The sequence below is a fragment of the Periplaneta americana genome, chromosome 16 (assembly GCF_040183065.1).
Source record: "Periplaneta americana isolate PAMFEO1 chromosome 16, P.americana_PAMFEO1_priV1, whole genome shotgun sequence".
NCBI lineage: Eukaryota > Metazoa > Arthropoda > Insecta > Blattodea > Blattidae > Periplaneta > Periplaneta americana.
The window spans coordinates 68,150,965-68,176,169 of NC_091132.1; the positions used below are offsets into that span (position 1 = coordinate 68,150,965).

The 25,205-nt window shown below is 33.6% G+C and overlaps 1 protein-coding gene across 7 annotated transcripts in view; it reads left to right on the plus strand.

Annotated features, from left to right (window-relative positions):
• The window catches only part of dlg1 (discs large 1), a 1,351,531-nt gene that overhangs the window by 315,416 nt on the left and 1,010,910 nt on the right, over positions 1-25,205 (plus strand). Inside the window, exon 1 of one of the 7 annotated variants that reach the window (XM_069849442.1) lies at positions 22,225-22,488. The exons of the other annotated variants lie outside the window; for them this stretch is intronic. Coding sequence (XP_069705543.1) covers positions 22,396-22,488 — 93 coding nt within the window. The 5' untranslated portion in view covers positions 22,225-22,395. Of the gene's footprint in view, positions 1-22,224; positions 22,489-25,205 lie in introns of those variants that run through there. 7 annotated transcript variants of the gene reach the window in all.

Here is a 25,205-nt window from a genome sequence, read left to right on the forward strand (position 1 = left end):
TTCAATAAAAATTAATAAACTTTATGAATCGGACAATTGTATTGTATTGTATTGTATTTATTAACATTCCATGGTATTCATACATGCTTACAGCTAGAATATGGAACAAGTCAAAAAAATTAATACTACTAAAATCTTAATTTATAGTCACAGTCTAGATGAAATATATACAGACGAGATTTACAATATAGTCTACTAGTACAACACATAGTTTTAGTATCAATTTCATGAAGTGTTATTGAATGTCATGAATTCACCTACAGAATAGAAGGCGTGAGAAATTAGGTACTTCTTTAATTTGGCCATAAATAATTTTATGTTTTGAGTTTCATTTTTTATATCGATAGGGAGGCTATTAAAAATGTTTACTGCCATATAACGCACTCCTTTTTGATAGCACGATAGACTTGCCGATGGAGTATGAAAGTCATTTTTTGACGTGTATTTATGCTATGAACTGTTGAATTAGTTGCAAAGTCTTCACGATTACATACGAGGAAGACTATTAATGAAAAGATATATGACAAGCCATGGGCATTATTTGTAGTTTTTTTAAAATAGTCCTACACGACTCCCTAGATTTCGCACCTACTATTATTCTAATTACTCTTTTTTGTAATAGAAATATATTGTTACTATCTGTGGAATTTCCCCAGAATATTATTCCAAAACTCATTACCGAGTGGAAGTATGCAAAGTATATTGTTTTTAAGGTATTGATATTTACTATCTTTTGCATAGATCTAATAGCAAAACAAGCTGAATTTAGTTTGGGGGTAATTTCTTTAATATGATTTTTCCAATTTAACACATTATCGATTTTTAAGCCAAGAAATTTGGTTGTTGTTGTTTCTAATAGGGATCTATTGTTAATTATTGCGCTAGAAATTTGCGACGTTGAATTTGGACAGGATTTAAATTGAATTATGTTAGTTTTGTTACAATTTAATACTAATTTATTGACTGAGAACCAGTCACATATTTTGAAGAGAATTTCCTCTGTTGAAGATTGGAATGTGTTGGAGTTATTGGCTGTAATTACTATACTTGTGTCATCTGCAAATAATATGGGATGACCTACATCTTTTATAAGGGGGGCAAGATCATTTATAAACACTAGGAAAAAGTAGGGGACCTAATATTGATCCTTGAGGAATTCCATTATTAATAGTTCCCCATGTCGATGTAGATTTCATAGTTGTATTGATTTCAACTTTCCGTTTCCTATCTATGAGATATGAGTGAAACCATTGGTGTGCAACACTTTTAATTCCATAATAATCTAATTTATCTAGCAGCATTTTTTGACGAGAAAGTAGCATGTGCCGCAGCGGTTTGTGTACTGTTGAGTGGTGAGTTTTTGAAGAGGAAAATGGTGAAACGCAAAAGGCATTGGTGGATGGTGTCATTCAATAAAAGTCCTAGAAGGTAATTATAATAATACTGAAACTAATAAAATAAATATAAAATTTAATTTAGACCGTTTAAACAAACTGCAGTCAAACTGTAGGGCCATAACACAAGAGCTCCAAAAAGAAGTAAAAATAGCCTTCCTACTTGGTATAAAAGAATAAATTTTTGTTTACAGAAATGTTAATGTTTAACACTATTTTAAAGAGCTACAATTGAAAAATGATTAGTGTTATTATTATGAAGTGATATATTACTGCAAAGTTATAACAAGTATCATTTTTAAAACACGGCAGTGAAATAATCATAAACATTTACGAAAATTAAGTTACAGTAGAGTTATTCACTATTAGCAATGCAATAATTAAGTTCTATAATGTCTTCACATAGGTAGCCTAATCCCCTACAAAATTCCCTTCATCTCCCGCGTTTTATCTTTCGTAGGTTGCCATACCTTATGTTACATGCGCTCTTTGATTGTTAAGAATGATGTAAGACATTTAATTCAGTATTTCGCCGATACGACTGGAAACGTTCTCCGATTTCTTGATTATTGAGGAGCTTAAAAGTTGTTGTAACGTTGTCTTTTGAGGAAGAGGTAAATATTTGACAACATTGTTGTCTGACTATAAAATAATATCGGTTTGTCACTCCAAAGATCTCGATTTAAGTCGCGGCGAGATCATTGGACATTTCTGATAAAAGAAACACAATTATTACAATCAATAAACTTCAAAAATACATATTAAATATGATAGAAACAAAAATACATTAAAAACTATTATATAAGTACATCAAACAATAATGAACATGTCAAATATTTAAACAAAACAGAAATATAAATTAAAGAATTTAGCCACGTATGACCCCATATGAGCAAACGCTCAAGGTCGGGAGTTCAAAACCGCACTGTAGATAAGCAGAAAGGATAAGAATAGAAATAAACAATTAATATAAGCAATCAAATAACCCATATGATAAAAAGCAATCACAATTGAAAACGTTTATAACCAATATTCACATTATAAGACTAATATTTAACAATTATCAAACAAAATTTGATAAGACAATCTCAAGGGAAAAAATGGAACTCTCTGCATCATAGTTGAAGCCATGTTTCATACCAGCAACTGTTAAACTTTTGAATTCTGTGAATATGTTTATTTTCGTATTATAATTATGCCAATACATGTTGGCATTTTTCTTATTCTTATGAAAGAAAATTAATAATGTATATTTATATATCTGCTCCAATTTGAAAACATTAAAATCAAATGAAGTAGTCTTTTTCGGGACACACCCATTTCCCCCGTTACTAGTTCACCATTACTTCATTTCACATACAATGAAATACGAAAAGTTGTACCGCCACTTTTTAATGTATTAATAATATATCGTACAATCGAAAAGTGCGACAATTAACACCTCACGAGTGACGTTCGTAGACAAAATGAAAGGATTCAGGAATTTATTGTAACAATAATCTTAAGTAATTTGTTTAACTTCTTCCAAATCAGGAAGATACGCCGAGAAACACATTACAGAAGAAAATATTTAATGCATTCTACGCCTTGGTGAGCTGTAATTAATCTCAGGTTTTTGTTCCCCTTTTATGCGAACTATAAAAACTTCCTCATTACACTTACTTTGCAGGACTTAGTGGAGGCCTGGAAGGAATCCGGCTGAAGTCTTTATGTGGCTAACATTGCTATCCTGGTCCTAGCTTCCTAAAAACACGCGTTACTTACTTTACAGCGAGAGTGCAACTCATTAACACTAAGGGTATGCATATAATGTTTACGATTATTACTAACACATAGTACAGGGTGTAAAACATATAGGCCTAAACTTCCTGACTTGCACAGGTGGTACAACACTGTCTACTGAAAGAAGTTCGTTAACATTTTCTTATACTCGTATATTCTGCCTTAATTTTATATTACAGTACGTGGGCGGTTCAATAGGTGATATTTTTTCTCGGCTGCCTTTCATTGAAAAATAACGAAATGTTATACGCATCATCTTTAAACCTTCCTGCATTTCGTCATATAGTTTCGCTATTTTTGGTTAGATGGGTGTGATGTAGTTTAGTTTTAAATAATGGCGACTGCACGTGAAACAGGTATAAAGCAGAAAACTGTGATTGAATTTCTCTTTGCGGAACACGAAACCATTGCAAACATTTACAGGCGCTTACAACATGTCTATGGGGATCAAACAGTGGATAGAAGTACTATCAGTTTTAGGGTTAGCAGAGTGTCACGATATAACGAGATAAAGCGCATCTGTCAGTTCTTCCACGCTCGGGACATCCACATGCTGTTGTAACACAGGAGACAGTTGAAGGTACCGATAGGCATATTCGGGACGATAGTTGAGTAACATCCAAACAACTTGCTGTTCAAGACGACATCTCTGTGGGTGGTGTTCACTCAATTCTCCTTCTCCGTGGCAATGCGATACCACACACAAGTGTACGCACTCGTAAGAAGTAACAAAACTTGGGCGAACTGTCCTTCCTCACCCGTTCTGCAGTCCGGATCTCGCACCATCTGACTTTCTTTTGATTTATCCCCTGAAGGATGCAATATGACGACGATGAGCAGGTCATAGGATACGTCAGAACATAGTTGAGAGGAAGACCAGCTGAATGGTACCGAGATGGCTTACAGACTCTAACCTCTAGATGGCGTAGGGCCATAGATTTGAATGGAGACTATGTAGAAAAATAGATTTTGTAGTCAATTAATTGGGGAATAATGTGGTATATCTTGATTTGTAATAAAAGAAACTTTGATGAAAAAAAATGATGTGGATTACTTATTGAACTGTCTAGTACAAACTATCAAGTTTGTAGGATGAATAAAACTCCTATTTACTAATCATAGCATCGACTTCATCTTGATCTATGCTCTACAATCTATAATAGTAGTAATCGATTGATGTACAGGAATCCGACGCTACGAAAATCACTTGGAGTTATTTATTAAAGGATGGATTCAATACTTATTCAGAAAAATGTTAAACTAATTATCCTTGCACCAAAAACGGATGTTCCCTGAACCAAATGGTCCTATTTTAATTATTTGCATATAATAACAATTAATAAATATGGTAAGGGAATTATCCTTGCACAAAATGAATGGTATCTGGACCAAATTGATTGTATTTTAATAATTAAATATAATTTCAATTAAGTAACATATTAAACGTTTTATCCTTCTATGAAACACGGATGTTCCCTGGACCAAATGCCCTATTTTAATTATGTAATTACTTTATATTTATTTCCGATCCGGTCGTGATCTAACTTGAACCATTCGGTGATGAAGCTCCACTTTTTACGTCGTTATATAATATACTATTAAGGCGACCTAGTACCTATAAAAATTACACTGAAGAACTTATGCCTATGGCACTGTCCAATAACAGTTTGCTTGTCACCTTCCACCTTAATTCTTTTATTTCGTCTTCTATTTTGTCTGAAACTGATATTAGCAGAACGAAGTGAGTGGTCAGTTCCTCTCTTCAAACGCTTTAATGCGGAGGTAAATCGTAGCAAATTTTAGATGAAAATAAATACAACTTGGATAAGTTCTAGAACAGTGGTATTCAATCTTTTTTGCTAGTGCAGCACTAAAATACATTTTTTTTACCTTCGTACCACCAAACACAGCATTACCATTATTTATGAAATAACAGAAGACTATAATTGAAGGGTTCAGAGCCATAGTGGACCAAGCACCATATAATAAAAATTGAAAAAACAAGAGTTAAAATTAAGTGAATACCATAATTCAATGAAACATGTAGCAAGTAATATAAAGTATGCACATTACAACTAAATAATATTTTAATCTTCATTAAACTATGGTATTCACGTAACTTTAACTCTTACTTTCTCCGTTTTTAATAAATGGCGCTTGGCCCACTATGGCTTGAAACCTTCACTTAATGTATGCAATAATAGTATGCGTTACAAGAGTGGTATGTTGACGTTTTCATGTTCGAGGAAAAGATTGAAAAAGCGAAACGTAGTTGAGCTTTTTTAATTTCCGAGAACATGAAAACAAACATACCGCTCGTGTACCGTACATTATTTTGTGCGAAGATCGTTTATTACATATCTGAAAGAGGAATTTCTAAATAGTTGCAATGAAATCTCCATCTTGGTTTCTGTTCAATGACGGCAACTTTGGAAAACAAATATATCTATCTTCAACATTGTTCCTATAAAATGTTTTCTGTGTTTACTATACTCCAGCAGGCCGTGATATACGTCTGTCTTTTTTTCCCCCAGTCTATGATGAGTCTGGAATCTTGTTGATTTTTTCACGGCTTCCTTAATGTTACTTGCATTACAAATGCAGTAACTTTTGTGGTGTTGTAGAGTTTACTTAATTTTTGCAAATATTTAAAAACAATAATTAACAGTGCAATTTAGGTGAAATTGCAGTGGTAAGTTTCCAGTTTATAATTATTACTATATTGAACGTCTTTAAAAATAATGTTAAAAGCCTAAAGCAGTAAAATGAATATGACGCTTAAGCGGTAAGACTAGAGAAATTGTTATGTGTGTTACGTTGGGAATACTGAATGTGGTATTTCACACTTACCGCGTATTGGTTTTGTGCGGAAAGCAAACAAATACGCACGATCTCGCACAAAATTAATTTGTATTATTATTATTATTATTATTATTATTATTATTATTATTATTATTATTATTATTATTATTATTATTATTATAGGTACGGTAGTTACTGACGCAATAATAATAGTAATGAAATATGTTAAATTTTATTGAAGCGAAGAAAAACAAGAGTTGATATTGTAAAAGAAAATAATATGTAAACTTCAGTATCATTAATTATAATAAAATAATTTAGTATTTTTATATACGTAGTTGTAATTGTAAATTTAATATTAATTATAATTTGATTCTTCATATTATAGTTTGTATCCCCTGGTACAGGGGCAGAGAAGGTCTGACGACCTTATCTCTATCAGGTTAAGAAAATAAATAAATACTACTAATAAATAGCCTACTAGTAGGTGGGATGCGTACCTCTGGGAGTACACGTGCCATAGATTGAATACCACTGTTCTATAAGATCTATATCATTTCATTGTCGAACCTGTGAGTATCCAAACTAATTTAATCGTAAGTCACAGACACGTAGAATTTTTTAATCGAATCTTGGACCTCGAAAGAAAGATGTTTCAAGCGGCTTTCCGATTAGAGTTGAGCGTACGTAAGTCACAGCGAGAAGGGCACGTGTCTGACTTGCCCTGATCTACTTGTTCGGTGACATGAAAGCAGTAATCTTTGTCTTATGAATGCGAGTCGTTTGAGGCGGTCGGCTATAAAGTCGCTGTTACCACGGGTCGGTTGTCATCTACAGACACGCCGCATGTTCCGTAATTGAATGACCCTCCAAACCATAACATGGTTTATGCAGTCAATCTAAAGGTAATTACACGACCCCTATCCAAAGTTCAAAGCCTTAGTTTCTGCTGTCGTTTGCCTTGTGGATTCCAGCGTGTGATTTCGGGCGTTATAATCTTGAATCCTTTGACGAACACGTCTTACTTTCTCATTAGAAACACACCATACATACATACATACATACATACATACATACATACATACATACATACATACATACATACATACATACATACATACATACATACATACATACATACATACATACATACATACATAGCTTTTAAAATGATTAGCAATAGTATTGATTTTTTTTATCTGTAAATAGAAAAAGGAATAGGTACTAAAATAGTGTTGTACAAAGTATTTAAAAGCTTCAACAGTAGCATAGATGTTAACATGTTGTAAATAGTATATTTAGGAAAAGTAGAATAGGCTAGCAATAATGTGTATACATTGTATTCGGAAGAGTTAGCAATATTGTAATGTGTAGTCTATTAGCATGTAGTATTGCATTTTTGTAATGGAACATGCTTGTAAACAAGGTAAAAAATACATACATACATACATACATACATACATACACACATACCATACATAAATATATACCGTTCATACATACATACAAACGTACATACGTACATACATACATACCGTATATACATACCTACATACATACATACATACATACATACATACATACATACATACATACATACATACATACATAGCATTACATTATATACATACATGTACACACTTAATTACTTATCCATTTAAATATTTAATTACTTACGTATATACTTATCTACTTATTTACCTACTAACGTATCTACTCAGCTTCTTAGGCCTGTCTACTCACATACTTATTTAATTATCTACTAACTTATCTATTTACTTCCCTGCATACTTACGTGGTACTTACATATCTACTTACTTATCTATTTACATATCTACTTACGTATTTACACTTGTACTTGCTTATCTACTTAGGCCTACATACCTACTTATCTATTATCTGACCTACTTAATTACCTGTAAACTTATCTACTTGCTTACTTAACTACTTGTTTACTTACCTGTTTACCTATCTGCTTACCTGCATATTTAATTACTACTTCCTTTATTTTCTACCAGTAATTATTGAAACTGTATAATGTAGGTCTTCAACATATTTTCATCGAGATATTCGCACTCTAGTCTGCAAAATGTTGAGAACGAAGTAATGAAGGCCTTCTTGAACGTAGGCCTAATATTTTTTTGTAAGCATATTTAGTCATTAACAGAAAGACTGCTGATTCAGACACATTATTATGATGCGAGGCGAGAAAACGTCGGGCTGTTAGAGATGCGGCGTAATAGATCCTCAGTCGCCATATGGCATTCGATGTAGTCACAAGTCGTGTTACAAAAGTCTTCATTCTTCTAGTGTACAAAGTTAATGTAAGTTTTAAAGTTTAGTGATTATTGCGTATTTAGGTAATCCTACCAACACATTCTCATTAAGTGAACATGTGTATGTAGGCCTATATATCAATGAGAAAATTACGGCGTATTTTTGGTACGAGACTAATAAGTAATAATTTGTGGGCTCCACGAAGTCCGATGTAACACCTTGTATTTTTTATATATGGGGAATACTAAAAGGTAGAGTTTATAGGAAAAATCTTCATTCTATAGATGTGCTTAAAGACTATATACGAGAAGAAATCGAGGCATTCAATGATTTGGAACTTCAGGGTGTTGTTCATTCGTTTATCAGAAGATGTCAGTTGTGGTGGCGGCAAATGGAAGCCATTTTCAGCAAAGCATGGTAAGCCCAAATTATTGAACATTCATTGTTAGTAATGTTATGTATTGTAGAAGTACTGGAAAAATGGTTACGCGCTCGCTGGAAACCACGCTAGCAGTGGACCACTAGTCACCAGCCATTTTCTCGCCTGACGTCATAATAAAGTCCCTGTATATGTATATATATATATATATATATATATATATATATATATATTAGTAGGTTTTTTACGACACTTTAAAAAACGTCTTAGGTTATTTAGTGTCTGAATGAGATGAAGGTGATAATGCCTGTGAAATTAGTCCGGGGTCGAGCACCGAAAGTTACCCAGCATTTGCTGATATTGGGTTGAGGGAAAACCCCGGGAAAAACCTCAACCAGGTAACTTTCCCCGACCGGGAATCGGACCCGGACCACCTGGTTTCGCGGTCAGACGCGCTAACTGTTACTCCATAGGCGTGGACTGTCTCTGTATATATTATGTCTGCTTACTTATAGGGAAATGAATAATAATAATAATAATAATAATAATAATAATAAATTTATTCTGGTGGTATTAATGTTATCCATCTCATGCACGTTATCAGAAGGGGATGAGAAGGGAATTAAAAGTACGATTCTATCGTCAGACTTAAGTAGAGGCAGGGTAATGTGTACTACACAGCTTTTGGCGATCATTGTTGTAACGAGTTAATCATTAGATAACCGAACATTAATGCGTGTTACTTGTCGAACTTCGATCACAAATAATCAGGTTGTTAAAGTCGAAACAGCTAGCGAACTTCGATATAATCAAACTCGAAAGTTATCCAGGCAATCAGAAAATGCTTTGGACCGCTCAGCGAGGCGGTGTGATGGTGTTAATTGCTATTTTCTGCAGTGTGATCTTTGGCGCCACTCTTTTGAGAGGGTGCCGGAGCGAGCAGCCGTGTAATGGCGAGGTTGACGAATGATGGCGGCCGGGAAGTGCAGTAAACAGGGGCGGTGATGGCACCCCGTCCGCTAGGCGGTGGAAGACAGAGCAGCGGGGGCACTTTTTATGAAGCCTTGTAACTGCCTTGCCTCGTAAATTATCTTACACTTACTGTACGTTGATAAACCTCCTAGAAAGTCCAACTGTAGTTCATTTAGCTGCTGACTGAGTTTCGATCTTCGGAAGATTTCATAATATATGCTGAAAAATGAGGTAGAAACCAGATTTTCTTTGAGTACCATACTTTGGTTTTGTGTCTGATATCTTATATGGAAAGGATATAAAATTATTTAGTCAAAACCACTTTCTTAACTTATTACGGCAGGAAATTAGAAGCCTGGAATAACAGACGAAAAGGCAAAGGATTTTCAGCAAAGTAGAAACTTATTAAGGACCTTCATTTCATCGCCCCATTTACGCCATAATACCATCACAAAATCTCGTAGCTCTTCTTACTCGCTTTTGTTGTTGTATTCTCTTTTGTGTTCCTGCTTTATTTTTCTCTTATTATTTACATGTAGTTCATTAATATAGAACGGGTCAGGGATGACGGAGGAAGTACAAAGGAAGAGTTCTAATATGTGACAACTTACTTACTTTTAAGGAACCCGGAGATTCATTGTCGCCCTCACATAAGCCCGCCATTGGTCCCTATCCTGAGCAAGATTAATCCAGTCTCTATCATCATATCCCACCTCCCTCAAATCCATTTTAATATCTTCCCAACTACGTCTCGGCCTCCCCAAAGGTATTTTTCCCTCCGGCCTCCCAGCTAACACTCTATATGCATTTCTGGATTCACCCATACGTGCTACATGCTCTGTCCATCTCAAACGTCTGGATTTAATGTTCCTAATTACGTCAGGTTAAAATACAATGCGTGCAGTTCTGCGTTGTGTAACTTTCTCCATTCTCCTGTAACTTCATTCCTCTTAGCCCTAAATATTTTCCTAAGCATACATACCAGAGGTCTGCATCGGACGTTTTCGCTCGAGCGCCAAGTAGTTCATAGCATAATCCGATAGGTAGCGCACATGCATGATGGGTGAAATTGTCGCGAGCGATAAATCCTCGAACTGTGTAAGCCGAGCGTTAGACATTCGTTCTTGTTATAGTGATGAACTGTGTAGTAACATCATAGATGTTTATCATTTCAAAACTTTGCAGTGTTTAACTAACTTCTCCATAGTACAACTACAAAACTTGCTTTAAAATAATTGTTGCAGGTAAATGTCTTTTTTTTTTTCACACAGGAGTTATTTTGTTTTTGCCACATCTGATATATGTTATTGGATGTAAATGTAATTATTATAAACGGAGAACACAATCACGATAATGCAAGAACCGTATCAAGTTTTCTAGTAATAATAATAATCTCTAATAGTGTATCAATCTTTGCGTCTGTAACAGTCGTGCAGCATGATTATTAGTTTTGTTATATTTTCTGCGACGTTATCTCTGTACTAATATTGTTATTAATCTACTGCTAGTATCAATAATATTTTGTAAAACGTTTCTACATTGTCGCAGTATATAGGCGGAACACTACTATATATGGGCCTATAATATTATATATGTGGTAAATCAAATATTGAATAATTATTAATTAGCAATAATAACTATATATCGAAGTTTTTCATACTATTTTATTTATAACTTCATGTTACTGTTTTGGTACATTCCATTAGATTGTTCCACTAAACGTTTGCCATAAACGCAGAAAATAAAGCCTTACTTTTACCGTGTGAGCAAAACATATGTGTATCTTATCTGTCGCCTTCCATATAAGATAAGACATGTCGGTGAGATGACCTTGTACTGTGCTTCTATTTATTATCTCACTCGAGGGTGCGACATTCGAACGAGTTCAAGCGAGCGATTTAACTTCAATGTAGCACACTGACATATACATACATACATACATACATACATACATACATACATACATACATACATACATACATACATACATACATACATACATACATACATACATACATACATACATACATACATACATACATACATACATACATACACACATACATACAGTAAATGCTGCCACAATCTATATATTTAACTTTCTTTCGTGGCTTGTTTCTTTTTGTTTGTTTGTTTCTTTTCAATGCAATAGCCCTTGAAGTCTTGACCTAGGGTCATTCTTTCTTTATTCGTCACTACACTAAAAAATGGTTCGACTTCGGCATGCACGAGGACATCACGCTAATAACAGAGAATAATTAATGCTCTATGAATGATTAAAACTCACCGTCATTGATGTGAAATGTTAAAGCAGCGCCTTGCTCAATGTGTACGTGACATCCGACCATCGCCTCACAGTGGCCTCTGTAATTACATTACCTCTCCTTGTACACCTCTGTCTCAATTACATCCCACCGGCACTAAACTATATTGACACTTAAAAAGCGTTGTTGAGTAAAGTAGTGAAGAAACTTTCTAAAAAGAATCAGTGCCCACTCTTTCCAACACATGTTCTAGAAAACCTCGAATTTCGCTTGCTAGCAATTCGTAGTCAGAAGCAACATGATCTGAACCTACAAGCATTTATGAAATGAAGACATGGCCTCCGAAAGTTGGAAAAAAACTTTTGTGCTATTTCTAAATTGATTTTCGATATCGGACAGCCACGGCGAATGCCTACGTGACGAGAACATTGAGTACCCTCGAGTTTCAGAGAACCGCACCAACTGTCGAGTTCAGAGGTGACCACAACGCGAAGTGGCAGCTGGTTTTAAGACTCTTTGCAGAAACTTCCATTCGTCGCTCACTGCTGACGGATTGCAAATAATCGCGCCATATCAGAAATATATCTCGACAACGAGTAGATAAATATATATTTTGGTTCTTTTAAAACAAAATTTACAAAATGTGTCTGTACTTACGATGTCTTTTATATTCCGTCCATTCTTCTGACAGAGAAGAGGTTTGCAAAGAAACACTTGCAAGCCGTTCGAAGTTTCGCGTGAAGAGAATTGTATTATTTTAAGAGAAGAATTTATTTCGCTGAAAAAAACAATTACTTTATAGCGTAATTTAAGCCTTGAATATCTAAGGTGCTTTGTGCCATTTATTTTCGAAATGGATATTTTCACATTGATATATGCTGTATACCATTTCAAGTTATGTATCAATCGGGGCAAGTGCTATGAGACCTGTATACAGTAAAAACCTTCACCGGTACAGTACGATTATTTAGTCCTGACAGTCGCCGGTAATGTGCGCCTTGGTCAGGCGAGTCCATTAAGTTACGCCAAGGGATGTTCAGGTTAGTCTGTTGCCTGCAGTCAGAGCGATCGGATGTCACACATGCGGTATAGCGTTGCGTTTCCAGTAGAGTTAAGCTGTACTGCATTTCTTTACAGACTGCCCACCCTTATCTCTACTCCGAAACTCTCCCCACTACCCCTATTACTTCCCCTCTTTCGCGTCGTTGAGCTGTCAGGACTAAATAAACGGTTTGTACATGATGCCGGACAACTTCTACAGGCCTTTGAAGTATTAGTTTTTCTCAAATAAGTCTATTTCTTAGTTTTGGCACTTAGCACCTTTGTTATACACGTTTCATTCTTCTCCATATCCACATTTCAAATGCTTCTAGACGCTTTTCTTCATTTCGTCATAATGTTCATGTTTCTGCCCCGTAGAATGCCACACTCCACACAAAACACTCTGCTAGTCTCTTCCTTCTTTATCCAGAGGTCCGCAGAAGATGCTCCTTTATGAAAGGATATGTAATCTTGAAATTATCAAGCTCCACAGAAATCTTTAATTTCCTTCAGGATTCCAAAAATAATCCAGCAATGATTGCTGCATTACATTCCTAGATGTCATTGAAAAACATTATTTTTCAATATGTGAACAAAAAATGTAGTAATTTAACTGAAGTACTGATGTAGCATAGATATTAATGAAGCTTCGATCCGGAGTTGCTCTTCGATTTTCATTTGAACTGCTTATCTGGTAAGATTTTTTTCAGGATTTAACTCAACTCTAAGGTAAATGTTAGGTAATACCGTGGTGAATTCTCGATATCATCTCGCAATTATCAACAACGTCGAGGCTAAATAACTTAGTAAATGATACAACATCGTTAAATAACACTAAAAATGAAGGATTTAGAGCCATAGTGGGCCAAGCGCCATTTATTAAAAACGGAGAAAGCAAGAGTTAAAGTTAAGTGAATAACATAGTTTAATGAAGATTAATATATCATTTAGTTTTAATGTGTATATTTTATATTATTTGCTATATATTTCCATTGAATTATGTTAATAACTTCATTTTAACAGTTGTTTTCTACGGTTTTAGTAAATGTCGCTTGGCTCAAATAATTAAGACTGCTTGATTGGCATCAGTTAAGCATATGGAAAGTAAGATACGCAAAGTGTCATTTGAGCTTCTCTCCCACTCGGAAAGAGATTTTATAATCATTTTGAAGCATTTCTGAATGAATACTTTAATATTACTTCGACAATATTTGTGTTACGAATAACGATGAATTATTTTTTTGGCTTCGTTATAGTATAAATCGCTGGAGTAATTTGTTGTTCGCGATACGTTGTGGTATGATCACCAACAGGGAAATTAATTAAATGAAATACATATGCGTTTTTCTGCTAAAAGTTCAAACTTATAGCCAGCTAACCACAAATGATTTTAACATTAAATTTGTACTGAAAATTCAATCCGTTTTATCACTTCTGCTCAATAATTTTCAGCGTCACCAGTAAATGCAGGTACAATTGAAGGACTCCCTTGCAAAAAGGAGGTAGCTCCACTTTTACTAAGTTGTGGAAAACAACGAAAATATTCTAAAAAATTCAAATTCTAACTGAGATTTTTTTCCTTTTTCAGACTATATCCTAGGTACCTAGGACTTTCATTTTACCTATTACTCACTCGTTTATTACAATCAGCAATTTAGGGGGGTAAAATATAAACAAATGGTGGAGCTACTCACTTTTTGCAACTACAACTCAAGACAGCATATATACACACACACACACACACACACACACACACACACACAAAGTGGACAGTAAGTAATGTCACCAATTTCAGGGGGTTATTCTTTGAGATATTTCAAACAAAAAAGTTTAATACAATTTTGCCCGTTTTTGCTCCCTTTTCGAGATAAAAATTGTTTTATATGAAAACATTTCATAGCATATTTTGGGAAAGCCATTGATTTAATTCCCATGATATTCAGTCAATTTAAGAGAACAGTTTATTATAGGTTAATAATGAATTATTGATAGAATTTTAGTTTTGTCCTTTAAATGTGCAGAAATTGAAATGTTTTGTGTTTGAGAATAAGGTGCTTAGGAAAATGTTTGGGGCTAAGAGGGATGAAGTTGCAGGATAATGGAGAAAGTTACACAACACAGAACTGCACACATTGTATTCTTCACCTGACATAATTAGGAACATTAAATCCAGACGTTTGAGATGGGCAGGGCATGTAGCACGTATGGGCGAATTCAGAAATGCATATAGAGTGTTAGTTGGGAGGCCAGAGGGAAAAATACCTTTGGGGAGGCCGAGACGTAGATGGGAAGATAATATTAAAATGGATTTGAGGGAGGTGGGATATGATGATAGAGACTGGATTAATCTTGCTTAGGATAGGGACCAATGGCGGGCTTATATGAGGGCGGAAATGATCCTCCGGGTTCCTTAAAAGCCAGTAAATAAGTAAGTAAGTAACATTATAAAATTTCTTTGCAGAACGAAAATTTACATTTGTTCGGCTAAAATTTCTGCACATTTAAAGGACAAAACTAAAATTCTTTCTGTCATTAATTATCATAATACATTGCTTTCTTTAATTGATTGAACAGTTTGGGAATTAAGCCAATGGCTTCGCAGAACACGCTATGAAGTATTTCATAAAAGGCGATTTCTATCTCGAAAAGGAAGTAAAAACGAGCAAAATTGTATTCAACTTTTGTGTTTGAAATATCTGAAGAATAACCCCCTGAAATTAATGACACTATTTATGGTTAACTCTGTGCTTAGCTCCGGGACTTGCCTCCTTTTTGCAACGAAACGATTGGTATCCCAGCTTCAATTCCACTGTGAGTTACTACCAAATGCTTTATCTTAAAAATGTATAAAGTAGACATTTCACCCATCACCCTGCTTAAAGAACAGAAGGTAGCCTTAAAGTGGAAAATAATTTTATCAAGAAATACGTAACTCGTCTTGATTCTACATCATGATTACGTACTTTAACACCTCATATCGCTTAATAACTTTCCAACTTGAGTCTTGCGTACACTACTTTTAACACTTTATTACAGAAGATTGATAAATGGGTAACTTACTAGTGTCATATATTTAAGCACGTGGGCTTACAGCTGTTTCGGTATATACACCATCGTCAGAGCCTACTGGATCATAGCGTCATCTTTATATCGCTGCCTGTTGTGAGGATGTGTTTGTGTGTTGTAATGTGGAGTCAAATAGTGAGTGTGTTCTGAAATTGAAAAATATAAGTTCGCCAGGGGCCGCTAACAGAAAAAAAACACAGTTTCATTGGACAAATTTATTGGAACGGATACAGCAATTGTTGAACTATTTTTCAACATATTTTCCTTCGGAATTGATATATTTCTCATATCATGGGATCGACAGAGAGAGGAGCAGACGCAGTCAAGCGCTGGTTCCGGTCTGAGGCGGCTGACTTCTACGACACAAAAAATAAAATTGATCCTATGGTATGACAAATATCTCAATTCCAGTGGAGGATATGTTGACAAATAGCGCAACAATTGCTGTATATGTTTCAATAAATATTTCTATGCAATTGTGCTTTTTTCTATAAACGGCCCCAGGGAAAATCACTTTCTGGACGGTCTCGTAATTGCGGTCGAGTGGCCAAAATTTGTATAAGCACTTCTTTTGACTTTATTAACATGGTGGAAGAAAAAAATTAACTTTTTTATCTGCCCCCATCAGAACGTTTGCTTGTAAGTGGTAGATTACCTAATTAACTAGTTTCGAAGCAAGAACCTCACTAGTTCTGATGATGACTAACAAGAAGTCAAAACTAGTCGACTAAGTAATTTCTTTAATACTAGAAAGTCGTTAGCATAACAAAATTCCTAAGTGAGAAATACGTAACTTTCAGATTCTGTGTCATTTATTCGCTGCAAACGTCAGTGCTTTAACACTGATCGCGCTAGAACTATTTTATGTGTAAAATAAGTAGCTGATAATCGTTATTAAATAAGAAACTGTGTACAAGTGGTGCCTGAAACTGAAGCGCTAGTGCAAACCACTATTCGCTGAGGTCGTAGCCAAGACTTCCCGAAGAGTTGAGAGATTCCCACGTGGAGAAATGTGACAACACTTTGCGTCGTGGAGGTCATCGCCTCTGACCCCGCTCCCGCCATAAGACCCAAGCTTCTCCAGATAAACAAGAGAGCGTTTAACCTGCTCCTCGTGCACCCCCGGTGTTGGCGGACGCGTCGGGAGGTGTGCGCCGTCGTGGAGCGGCGTCGGGGTGCGAGAAGCGACGTCTGTCGTGCCAGTCGGTCATGGGCAACCGGACGCACAGTGTGGGCTGCAGCAGTGGCTGGTAACACGAGCGAGCGTCGCGGACACGTGTGTCAGTGATGACGGGATCTGTGAGCCGCTATAACCGCCGTACATGAAATAAATATCTTGTGGACACTTCTTAATTAATAATTACTATCAAAGTCTCTATCTGTGGATCATTGAAAACAAATTTTAAAATTTTAAACATCGTACTTGTGAATTTTGTAATTTTATATCTACTTGTCATATTCTTCATTTCTAGAAAATTTCAGTTTTAGGTAATAGTTTATTATAATATTATTTTCTTGTGGATTCTGAAGTATTAATGCAAAAAATACTTATGGTATTATTTTCTTGTGGATCCTACGGTTTTGTAAAATCCTACTTGTTTTCATCCCTTTCCTGTGATTATTTTAATTTCGTGTAAAAGCTTCCTGTCACATCATTTCTTCTTGTGGACTTACAGTTTAATATAAAAACTGCGTATCTTATTCTTTTCTTGTAGATTCCATAGTTTTTTATGAGAACTAATTGTCATAATTCTGTGGTTTCAACAGTTCTTCATGGAAATGAATTACAATATTTCTGCGGATGCATCAGTTCTGTATTACAACTAATGAAATTGGATTCTGAAGTTCTGTATGACAACTAATTATTACATTTCAGTTGTGGTTTATATAATTCCGTGTGAGAGCTGCTATCACATCATTTCTTCTTGTGCATTTAGAGTTTAATATAAAAACTATTGATCTTATTCTTTTATTTCTTATGAAAGCTAATTGTGATGGACTGTGCCTTCGACAGTTCTGAATAAGAACTAATTGTCATATTTTTATGAATTTTACAGTTCTGTATGAGAACTAATTATCATAATCCTGTGGTTTCAACACTTCCCTATGAGAACTAATAGCTATATTTTTGTGGATTCAACAGTTCTGTGTGAGAACTAATTGTCAAATTTTCGTGCATTCAACACTTCTGTATGAAAACTAATTATCATATTTCTATGAATTGAACAGTTCTATATGTTACTGAGATGTACCAAAGTACATATATTTCCGTGCAGGAATTCTTCACCAGTTCTATATGTGACTAATTTTGACAGTTTTGTTGAGTACAAATTGTCATATTTTTGTGGATTCGACTGTTCTAAAAGCGAACTAATTGTCATATTTTTGTGTTTACTGCATTTCTACATGATATTTTCTCTTCGCATAATTATTTATGCATATTTTACAATTGTGTATGAGAACTGCATGATACATTCTTCTGTGTGTATTACGCGAATTTGTGTGAGACCTTCTTTTAACGTGCATTTTTTTATGGATTCTTCAGTCTTGTATGAGAGTTGATTGTCAAGCAATTTTTTCTTGTGGATTAGCATTTTTCTCACATAATTTCTTTTCGCACATTCTGTATTTTTATAGAAGAATTACTTATTCTCTTTTTACTTTTGAAACTCTACATGTTTATATGACAATTATTCGTCACGACTTTACACAAAATGATTTCCAAATTTTCTATGAAAAAAACCTTACCACGTTTCTTTTATCAAAAAGTAACTGCCCGTCATTTCCTTTTTTGCACAGCTATTGTTTCTAATTATTTATTTTTAGTACTATGTCTTAATTTATCCACGTGTAGGCCTGTATGAAAATTTATCACCAATCATATCTTCTTAATTTTGTTATTCTTACTTTCTCTGACTGACAAAACTTTAAGTATACATTCACAATGTAGCAGTTACTTCTTGTATTTGTTTCTTCTCTTAAGTTATTTCGTATCATTAATATTTTATGCGAAAATGTTATGTTGATACTTCACTTATTTATGTCATTTTGCAAATTGCTTTCAAAACAATACCAATAGAATAGTTCTCCTTTATGTGCCATTCATTGAATTTCTCATTGGGCGTAGAGGAAGTGCTCGTCATACTCGCCACATCTTCTGGATTCAGGCCAGTAATATTTTGCAATTAATTCCATTATAGATCATTATTTTAGCTGTGGATCAATCATAGCATATTATATGAAACGCTTTGACATTTCATATACCTATTAGATCCACAGTAACAAAACTAATTAATAATAATAATAATAATAATAATAAAGCCATAGAATATTGATAATGTATTTGATTTTTCTGTCACAACTATAGATTCTTGTGGATATTTTTGAGTGTTGTTTAAGAATAGTTCATTATAACCATTACATTTAATATAGATATAATAAACTTTATATGCCATTCTTTGATTAAATTGTATAGAGTATCTTACAAATTCTTCAATAATTCTCCAGTCGTTTCTTTATGTAATCTTTATTTCTTGCTGACTTTTGCTACCTATCTCTAACGCAATATTTTTTCAATGTTTTAAAGTTTGTTTCATCGTAATAACCATAGCTCGTATCTTTATATTTATCTTGAATATCACACCATAGGCAGTCTCACGACATTGTAATTTGTATAATATTGACACTAGAATGAAATTACGTAACATACTTATTTTAATTTAAATAGTCGGTCTTTTTACACATTTGAGCGGGAATTTCATTTACTTAAGAAATAAATTATTTTTGTGTCCTCTTTCCTTAATGAAGTGTAATTTATTTTATCATCTAATCCCCATTGTACTATCTCTTTATTGAAAGTACGAAGGAGTATTCTGTATCAAATACATTTTTTGGTGATTTTGATAGGTATATAATGTATGTTTGCATTGTCTCTGATATCGTAGCAATGATTGTGTTTGCTTAGTACGTTTATGTATAAAATCTTCCTCAAAAATATATAAAAAAAATATTTTCTTCATATTTAGCATACAATGATCAAATATACCTCAGAACGTTATTAAACCCTTAAGCAAAATAGTGCAATAATAATACAAACTGGGGAAATATTCTGTTTTTTTTTTTTTCATAAATATCTCCTTCGACGAAATTATTTTCAATTGCAAAATCATTACTGGAATCCAATTTAAGTTAAAAAGTATACGATGCATGTACTGTACCAATTCTAGAAGAGGGTACAGTTTATTTTACAGTCCAGTCGATAGAGAAAAAGTCGCTGGTGTGGAGAAAATATAAACAATTCACTGTTATTGCTTTCAACTAAAATGGTTATTGAGTTTTGGTGTAAATGCGCGGTGAATGTGAATATGTGGACAGGAAATAATTTTAAATAAGGTGATAATGAAACATTTTACAGTTTTCCTTAAAAGTGATATTGCGTTAAAGATCAATTAAATTGTGATATCGAAAAATATTACACAGTTTTCCTATAAAAGTGATATTGCGTTAAAGATGAAACTAAAGTGTTTGCAACCAGAAAGTGTGACAAGGTTACTTCCTCTTATGATCTTAAATACGGAAATAAAAACATTCGAAAGTGTTCCTAGTGCACACGTGGACTTGTTTTTAAAATTGTAATTTATTTTTTTTTTAGTTTATTATATAATTTTCATGTGTTTTGTTCTCATTTTTGTAAACATAAGAAATGACTGTAAACTTTTCAATAAAGATATTACTACTACATGTTTATCTATTTACATATTTTCTCCTTAACTTTTTGTCATCTGCATAATTTTCATTTTTTTAACATATTTACTTTGAAATAAATAAATATTTACTTGTAAACCAGTATTATCAGTTTTTAGTATACAACGTAATAATCTTTCTTGAAAATTTTCTTCACTATTTTACGTTACGGAATTATTATTATTATTATTATTATTATTATTATTATTATTATTATTATTATTATTATTATTATTATTATTATTATTACATAATTAAAACTACATTATTTGCAAGTAATTCGAAAAGCATAATTTATTGCTACTCAAATATTTATAACCTAAATTTTTCGCTTTAAGTCTCTGTTTTCTCTAGACATGTAGTAGTTTAAAACTTCTCAATAAAATCATTATTGTAACAGGCAGCAACAAACTCAGAATGCATTTTATTTCTTCTTATTTTTCGATGAAATAAAATTTACCTAACAAACACGACAAGAAAAACTCGAAACATTACATGAACCATGATTTTTTCTTTTTACTTTTGGACATTATTTTAATAGAACTTTTTACCATTAATATGAACAAAGCTAATTTATTTTCAGTTTTATTAGTTTATTGCGTGTTCGTTTTTGGCAGAAAATGACTGATATTTATACTGTACGTTACGATTGTTTGAAATTTCATTCCTCCAATTAAAAAGCTTGTATAAAGCACTTATTTTCCATGTTTCATATCAGTCATTAAACATACGTAATACCGTTCCCCTTTTGCGTTATACTTTCTGCTAGAATATCCTTTTCAAAATTTTCACGTTCTTAAAGTGTTTTATTTAATAAAGTATATTTTCTCATAATCATATTTTATGTTCTGAATTTTGTAATATTTATAAATTTATTATGTCTATTGCATTACATATACGGTCAACATCTTTCATCTTTCAACAAATTTTATTTCATAAAAATAATGAAAGTTATTTTGTTAAAAGTCACTAGGTTTGTAGTTACTAAACCACAAATATGTATTTTATTTTTATAATTACTATTTATGGCTATCTAATGATGAAACTTTATTAAAATTTAAACAGCCTACGTACATATATTTATATATTATATATAATAATTTAATAATTGTTTTTCTAATTAATTTAACTTTTTATTTAAAGATATTCTGACATATCTCCTATTTAGTTCTCTGTCCATATTTTCTATTTTTTATACAATTGAGTAACTTTACCGAATGTTCATCAGAAATAGTATTTTTGCTTTGTCTTCTTCATCTCTTCTAGTATTTCTAGCTTGTATTTCAGTTAAGTTCTTTTTGTGTGCGTGTACACAAAATAAATTTAATGATATTATTTAGTGTTGTTTCTCTTGTTTACCTCGGTATTATTTTAACCCTTCTTTTTCTCCTATTTAAAACTAAATATTGCATTTTATCGCGACAGTCTACGTGATCTTAACTTGTAAAACGTATCTTAAAACTTCTCGACATTGGTTTTAGGACATGGGAGCAATTAAAGCCAGGATTTTAACAATCTGAACTGATGAATGGGATGCTTAACTAGTGCAGTTGAAGACACTGAAGAGCTTGAGTGAGTGTAAACTTCGGTGTGGGGGCGGAGTGGAGTGGATGGGCTGTTATTCAAACTTTCTGTAGTTGGAAAGAGACTCGTGGAGAACATTTGGAGGCGTATTATGGGTTTCAACGAGAAGAAATTCCGACGTCTACGGAAGTTTCGATTCTTCGGAAGAGCTAAAGTCTATCTGCTGGTGCGATGGCCACATCTGGTACGTTGCTATTACACTTACTGGCCTTTAGTAGTGGTTTTATTAGCAAACTGATTCAGTATTTCGTTGCTCAACTCTACCAATCTATTTCTGTATGTCTGCCTGTCAACCTCTCATGCCCTTAGCCCTTATAACTTGTAAACTGATATCAGTACAGTGGAAGGGTTGTAGATATCTCCTTTGTAGCCTCTGGGAAGCTAGGATTTATCAGCGTTAATCCTAGTGGACTTAGTAGAGCACACTGCACATGTACACAGACATTGCCTTGTTAATCAAAGCCTGCACTTGCAATGTAATCCGCTGCAAGCTGCGACAATCAGACTAAACTAACAATGCACATTTGTTTAATATATTTCTATCACGATAACTCTTCCTATTATCCAGTTATTTATTTAACTAGCGAATTTAATGTTTATCAACAATTTACTCAATTACATACCATATATTAAGAATTTTTTTTTTAATTTAGACCGGCCAGAGGCCGTTTACCAAAGTTATCTCTGTTTTCTGTTTTCGTTTTCATTTGTTTCCTTTGTTTTACTTACACTAATACAAACACAAACACAACACCCAATCCCGAGGCGGGACTCGAACCCACAACCCTTCGGACCAAGCGAAAGAGACATGCCGTGCCCCTACCGCTTGAGCCATCCGGGCCGGCTGAATTAGGAACACCTCGTTTGAACAAAACTGGTGTTTGGGTGTAGTTCCATCTACGTATAAGAAATACGGGAGATAATGTACAGAAGTAAGAGTATATAAAAACACAAAAACGTTATACATAGTATCAAATTAAAACACAGTATTAGTATAGGATCTAGATTATATAGCCACCGGCGTAGCTCAGTCGGTTAAGGCGCTTGCCTGCCGATCCGAAGTTGCGTTCGGGCGCGGGTTCGATTCCCGCTTGGGCTGATTATCTGGTTGGGTTTTTTCCGAGGTTTTCCCCAACCATAAGGCAGATGTCAGGTAATCTATGGCGAATCCTCGCCCTCATCTCGCCAAATATCATCTCGCCATCACCAATCCCATCGACGATAAATAACCTCGTAGTTGATACAGCGTCGTTAAATAACCAAGTAAAATTAAAAAAAAAAATCTAGATTATATAACTCTATAATCAAAATGCACCCTCAGTTTCCGTCATATTATGTTTCTAAGCTAAATAAAAAATTAAACACCTCCTTATCAATGATACTTAAATTGATCCTATGTAGAAAGTTTTTTATACTCATATTTCTTAATATTGGCCTATATTATATAAAATTTCTATGTATTAACTTTTGTATTTCTTGAATTAAATGGAATTATACCGAACATGTGCTTTGCTCATACGGTTGTTCCTGATTGTATATGTTTTGTGTAATGAGTTTAGTATAAATATCAATATCATTATCGAAATATTTATAAGCAAATTATTAACTTTTAATTTAATTTAATAACGGAAAATGTTGAAAATCTATGATGAATTTTTATTATAGAGTCACATAGCTAGACTAATAGCAGCCTGTACAGGGTGATTCACGAGAATTTACCGTCACTACGGAGCTTATTTCCGAAGACATTCTGAGCAAAAAATGTCATATAAACATGTGTCCCAATCTCAATATTTTCAAAGTTATACTAATTTGAAGTTGTTAGTAAAATACCTACCTTCTTTAGTTTTAGTGGGGAAAAAAGTATTACAAATAGAGAATGAACTATTCAGAAGTGTCATTTCTTTTACTGGCTAGTGTTCTGAAGGTAAAAATGTGTTGTTAATTGCTTTGTAAAGACTTTGTTTTTTCAATTTTTAACCAAAAATGATATCCTTCTCACACACTTATCACAAAAATTGTTACAAATCATACGACTTCAGAAACTTAATTCTTTACAGTTTAATTATGCATCGTAATGTATAGTCTTGAGGAATTTATAAGAGCGGCGTGATTTGTAACAATTGTTGTGATAAATGTGTACGAAAATGTAATTTTGTAGTTAAAAATCGGAAAAAAAATTTTGTACGAAGCAACTATGGAATTCACAACACATTTTTAGCTTCAGGATACTAGCTAATTAAAGACATGATACTCGTGAATAGTTCATTCTTTATTTGTAATATACTTTTGTGCGAGATCGTGCGTATTTGCTTGCTTTTCCCACAGAACCAATACGCGGTAAGTGTGAAATACCACATTCAGTATTCCCAACGTAACACACATAACAATTTCCCTTTTCTTGCCGCTTAAGCGCCACATTCATTTTACTACTTTAGGCTTTTAACATATTATTTTTAGAGACGTTTAACATAGTAATAATTATAAATTGGAAACTTACCACTGCAATTTCACCTAAATTGCACTGTTAATTATTGTTTTTAAATATTTGCAAAAATTAAGTAAACTCTACTACTCCACAAAAGTTATTGCATTCCTGATGCAAGTAACATTAAGGAAGCCGTGAAAAAATCAACAAGATTCCAGATGCCGATGTTATTACTGCAATATGTTATATAAATAATATTGTTAAAATATTAAAATGAAAAAATTAATCATTACATAACCTTACCGTTTGTTTTAAGTTCACATTTATAGACTGGGGGGAAAAAAAGACAGACGTATATCACGGCCTGCTGGAGTATAGTAAACACAGAAAACATTTTATAGCAACAATGTTGAAGATAGATATTTTGGTATTCCAAAGTTGCTGTCATTAAACATAAACCAAGATGGAGATTT